We start from the raw sequence: 5,861 nt of genomic DNA, 5'->3' as shown, positions 1-5,861 counted from the left end.
GTAACTGAGGAGAACTGGGGGCCGGAGAGATGATCTTCCCCGGGGTAAAGCACACCAATTGATTGTCCAGTACCAAACAGCCAGATCTGAAGTCGTGATTTAGTAGCATTATATGGACTTAATAGATTATGTTTAGGATTATATAATGTATGAGAGAAAGAGAGAGAGAGAGAGAGAGAGAGAGAGAGAGAGAGAGAGAGAGAGAGAGAGAGCATAGAAGTGGCTGAGAAGCATGAAACCTCAGCTTGTACAAGTGAGTAAAGTGTCCCAGCTCTTCAGACTTAAACCACACCCGTAGGCCCAACTCACAGACCCTGCTTTTCCAATCCGTCTTGTATTCTCATCTCAGAGAGTACTTCATTTCTAGAATAGCCATTGTGGGACCCATCAATGGACACTTTACCCGCTAAGCACGAGGTTGTCATTTCACATGGGGCAGGTGGGTCTGTTTTCTATAGACTTGTAGATCTGTTTGGAGAACCCACACTTCAGGCTTCTCCGTTATTCCTCACAATTACTATCTCAGAGATGGGAATTTGTTAAGTTTGCTAGGCTGTAGGAGCTATTGATACAGTTGCAAATGAGGACTTCCTTTTTATCTTATGTGCTTTGTGTATTTTACATGCGTGCAGTGCCTGTGGAGGCCAGAAGAGTGCATCAAATCTCCTGGAATTGCACTTAAGGTGGTTGTCAGCCACCACATGTGCTTTTAGAGTCACGTGGGCATGTATTTGAGTCTCCTTGTTAGATTATAGTTACTTTTGGTAACGATAACAAGGTAATTGCTAATTGATCAAATGTCCAATTTTACCGAGTTGGTCCTCAATCATTGTAATAAATGTATTCATCCCCAGAGTAAGAAAAGGCAGAGTTAGGGTGAAGTTAGGGGTATGCGTAGGACCAGGCAGAGAACTCATCTCCTCCTCCATTCCATCCACTCACATAGCCACGATCACCTGCGTTTCCATGAGGTCTATCAATATTTAATGTGTGGGTGTCAGTTGCTGTAATTGAGCATTCTCCAGAACCTATTTGAATTAATCATATGCAGGGGGAGAGAAACTAAGATGCCTTTTTCTCAGAGCCTGGTTCCACTGGCTACTTGGAGGCCTGGAAACTTGAGTGTGAACTTTCTGCTGATGGAGAACTCCGAGAAGAAACTGAATCAGAAGAGCGACGACAAACCCAGAAAAGTACGGTTTAAAATCTCCTCTTCCTACAGTGGCCGAGTGTTGAAGCAGGTTTTTGAGGACGGGCAAGAATTAGAATCACCCAAAGAAGAATATCCTCACAGTTTTCTCCAGGAGGCCCTTGAGCCAATGGATGGTGTCTATGGGTCCGGGGAAGCCCCCAAGCCCCAGCTGTACTCCCCCAAGCTGACTGCTCAGAGAATCAGCGTGTTCAGAGACAGCGGCGCCTACACTCTGGCGGGCAGCCAGCCCCTGTTCAACGACTATAAGGCGAACGACCATAAGGTTGGTATTGTGTGAGGTTATGACCTTCTAGGGTAGGCTCCCTCCTTGAAATATGTCTAGATAAATGCCGAAGTGCTTCAGATGTGTCTCTTGCTCACGTTCAGCCACCGGCCAGAGCTTTAGGTGCGTCAAATGGGGAGCCGTTATTAGAATAATATTTCTCGGATAAAAATAACACGCGAGTTGACTACCCATTGGAAAGCGCAATAAGCATAAACGGCGTTCAGATTCCATCCAGGGTAATACACAGTAATTGGGTCTTTGGCTGAGTTTCCTCAGTGTGTAAATTAAATAGAGGCGCAATGGTTTTCGGGTTGCTCAGCTGCCGTTTTATGGAATTATGCAGCAGTAGGTCATTTCGTTTCCTGAAAGAATTGAATATTGGAAGGCGCCCGTTTTGCTCCAGCCAATTACTCAGCTGTAGTTTATCCATGTCTTGTTTTTTTCTCCTTATCACTTTCCTACTGCCTGCCTTTTTAAATTGTTGGTCTATTTATTTAGTTTTGCCTTCCCAATGCTCATTAATACGAATGCTGTGTAGCTGGGGTCCTCGGAAGAAATAGTGAAAAGCAAATCAAACGGAGGTAGTGTTGCTTAGGGAAGAAGTTTGAACTAATAGTTCAATGGCACATGCTCTCCCTGCAGGTTTCCTTAGCTCCTCTGGCACCACAGATAATCAAAAGTCCATGCAGGATTTCTATTTTGAGCTAAAACAACCTGGGAAGTGCTCACTGATTTCCAGAATCTTAGGACCTGGTCATGCACTATGGCTGTGGAAATATAAATGCTATTTCTTTTAAAGAGGCCATGTAATTATGTAATGTATCTAAGTTATTAATGGTAACTATACCACGGTGTGTCCTCAGCTATGAAGGGTTTTATTCAGATAATTGTTTTAAATCTTTTTTTTTTGTTTGTTTGTTTCCTGAGAAAAATAGATGTGGCAGGTAAATGTTTTGTGATTGGCAAAAGGATAATCATAGGCATATCTAGTATCACTAAAACTAGTACCAGGTTTCATGTTTGTATTGAGAAGTTGAGAATGAATAATCCCTTATACTGATGGAATGCCTTAGGTGTTATACGGACCTGTCATGGATTATCTTCTACGTCCACGTCATGTTCTTTTCCTTACCAAACTCTCAAGGAGAAAGACAGATATGATCTTGTTTCTACTTTGTAAACGAGGAAATTTATGTGCCCAGTTGATAAAGGGCCCACACATCATTATAGGGACCTAAGGAGCTGAGTCAGACTGGGAATCTGGACCCTCTGGTTTCCCTTACTTTAATCTCTATGGCACATCCCCTTTTAACAAAGAATATCATTACATAGTAATGATGACATTGATGATGGCGGTAATATCTGCCATTTATTCATGGCCTAGGTACTCAGCAATGCTTTGTGCTTACAATAGTGCTTTGTAGCTGTATCTTAGTTGGAAGTTGAGAACCAACGAACACATAGTACAAACAAGCCATGATAGATGATTTAAGCTACTTCATAACTCACATGCCAACTTTGGCACATGTTAGAATGATTTGGCATAGATGTACAAGACCACGCTACAGCACAGTATTCCAGATGCCATGCTGAAGCTGGGACTCCTGTTTGCCTCATTATATCCTGTTTTCTCTGTTGTTTTATCAACTGCCAGAGCCTAGTTTTGCTAAGAGTGTGACAGGGACCTGCATGGATGTGTGCGGCACACACGGTGAAACAATTCACAATGTTATTCATGCAAAATAAGGAAACAAGAGCTGGAGTTCATGATCCCCACTAGCAGGTGGAGCTGAAAATTAACCCTTCATGAATGCTGTCTATGATAGTGCCATAGGCCGTAGTTAGGTGCAGTGATTCACTTAAGAGTTTGGAGCTTAGTCAAGTATTTATACGCCACTATTCACAGAAATTCTCAATCAGTTAGAGGTGGAAGCAGCTTGACTGTTCGTCAGTTGCTGAATGACTGGGCAGAAGTAGTACATGCACATGATGGGATATTCCGATACCTTAGGGAAATTTGACATACTTCAGCATGGATGAAGCTTGAACACATTAGGCTAAATCAAATAAGCCATGCATAAGGAGGCAAACCTGTACCATTGCAGCTGCACTGTGAATTTAGACTGTTCAAATCAATAGAGACCAAAGGAAGATGGCGGTTGTCAGGCTAGAGGTAGAGAAGAAGTTGTTACTGTTTCTGGACTCAATATCTCACTTTGGGAAGATGAAGTTTTAGAGAGAAATGTTGTACAACAATGTGAATATCAGGGAGCTCTACACTTATAAATGGTTAAAAGAGTAAATTGCATTTTATGTATACCATACTCTTAATTGTGATAACAAAAACAAACCATAGGCTCTGATACCTGTCAATGTCCAGTTCTATCCACTTCCTGTGGGAGTTTGGACAAAGTATGTAACTTTGTTGAACCTCAATGTCATCATCTTCGTCTGAGAATAACACAAGTCTTCTTAGGAGGGCCATAGATGGTTAGGGTTGATAATGCCTGCACTGTGCGTGGCAGCCTGAATGGTTAGCAGGTGGTGCCCATGACTGCAGTGGTGAGCACAGTTTGAGGAAGTGTTTAGTCTTTTATTTTATGTGGCAGGCACAAACGGTGATACTAGATTTAAAAGTCTGCCAAGGAACCAAAACCTACTGAATGTGTAGGGCTTGTGAAACTGTGAACAGGGAAAGGAAGGAAGATAACACTTACTGAACACCCAATATATATTTGTATTAAGTAATCTCATAATTTCAATATTTCAATGAGAAAGAATTTTTCACGTTGGGAAAATGGACATTTACAAGTATAAAATAATGTGTCCATCTAGCATAGTTGTCAAGTAGCATTTGAATAAAATTTTAATTGGAGCTGGGCTGTAGTGGCATTCACCTTTACTCCCAGGACTTGGGTGTTGGGGCAGGGGCAGGGGCCAGAGTAGGGGCAGAGTCAGGTGGATCTCTGAGTTCTAGGCCAGCCTGATCTACAGAATGAGTTCCAGAACAGCCAGAGGTACATAGAAACCTTGTCACAAAAAATAAAAACAAAACAAAACCCACAATAATAGTAGAAAATAGTAAAATAATGATAATGATAATAATAATAATAATAATAATAATAATAATAATAATAGTAGTAGTAGATGGGATTTCCCTGACTCCAAAGCCCATTAAATTTCTAGTACCTAACAAGGCTACTCTGTGTCTGGATAAGTGTCTCTAGGTATGTGGCTACAGAAACCAGAATATTTTCAGATACTTTCCCACGTAAGCTGTCATCCTAGACTGTTCACAAGAAGCTAAAAGATTCTTGGCTCCATTCAGTCCTCTATAATACAAGAGAGGATTTTCCTTGCAGGCAGTTAGATGTAACCAGATCATGTCAACTTTAGCTATGTCCAGAGAGTTTGCTCAGACACAAGGGAGAATCTGACTGGCAAGTGGACTAAAACCAAGCACACATGCAGAATGGCTTTGACCCTCCATCTTTGGAGTAAAAATATTTACTACTTTAGATATTGACTGATATCTTAGATATTGACTGGTTTGGGGGCAGGGAGTTGAGGCTGGTGATCACTCATTCTTTGAGCTTACTGAAAGTTGAGTCTTCCAAGAGAAGAAACAGAAAGAGTCCTGGACAGAGGAGGCTTCCTAGTAACTGAACCTTTTGGCTATTACGGGAAGTAGAAACAGAACCTTCCAAAAGTACCACCATCCTTATCTCCTGATGTCAGAAACTGATAGTCCAGAGTGCGAAATGGGAATCCAGTGTGCATAAAACAAAAGGAAATGGAATCTGCTACAGGATCGCCTGAAGAGGGAGGAAAGAGGCCAGACAAGAAGCCTGGGCTCAAGTATTCATTGAAACCCCCATGGCTGTTTACAGGAGTCTGAACGTTGAATTCTTGCTCACGTTAGATTCTGACTAAATACTTTAAATATTAGAGTGGGGCATCATCTAAGTAGACTGTGGTTATCCAGTTCTAGAATCAAGAAACATATTTTATGCTGAGGTATTTTGTTGTAAAGCTTGAGTTTATGTACACTACCAAAAATAGTTTTAATAACAACAGTGACGACATTTACATTTGCAAATCACCACCAGCGTTTGCAAATCCCACTTTTTTCTGTATGTTTCATATCATCTTCCATTCTGAGAAGATGCTATTATCCTTAGGTACTAGCATCAAAGTATGTAACCATGTGAATATTGCTAAGCCATAAGAGAGCCGAGGAAGGGCCCTGGAACTTGGTGTCTTAAGTATTAATCCCTATTTAGGGTGGCATGAGACAGGATCTTTCTGTGTAGCCCTGTTCTGGAACTCCCTCTGTAGATCAGGCTAGCCTTGAAATCACAGAGATCCACCTGCTTCTGCCTC

At 41.6% G+C, this 5,861-nt stretch overlaps 1 protein-coding gene across 1 annotated transcript in view; it reads left to right on the top strand.

Annotated features, from left to right (window-relative positions):
• The first annotated feature begins 1,139 nt into the window (after positions 1–1,139).
• The window catches only part of Grxcr2 (glutaredoxin and cysteine rich domain containing 2), a 13,537-nt gene continuing 8,815 nt past the window's right edge, over positions 1,140–5,861 (top strand). Inside the window, exon 1 of the mRNA XM_032885772.1 lies at positions 1,140–1,475. Coding sequence (XP_032741663.1) covers positions 1,140–1,475 — 336 coding nt within the window. The remainder of the gene's footprint in view (positions 1,476–5,861) is intronic.

Source organism: Rattus rattus, chromosome 15, assembly GCF_011064425.1.
Source record: "Rattus rattus isolate New Zealand chromosome 15, Rrattus_CSIRO_v1, whole genome shotgun sequence".
NCBI classification, from domain to species: Eukaryota; Metazoa; Chordata; class Mammalia; order Rodentia; family Muridae; genus Rattus; species Rattus rattus.
This window is presented reverse-complemented; position numbering and strand designations above follow the sequence as displayed.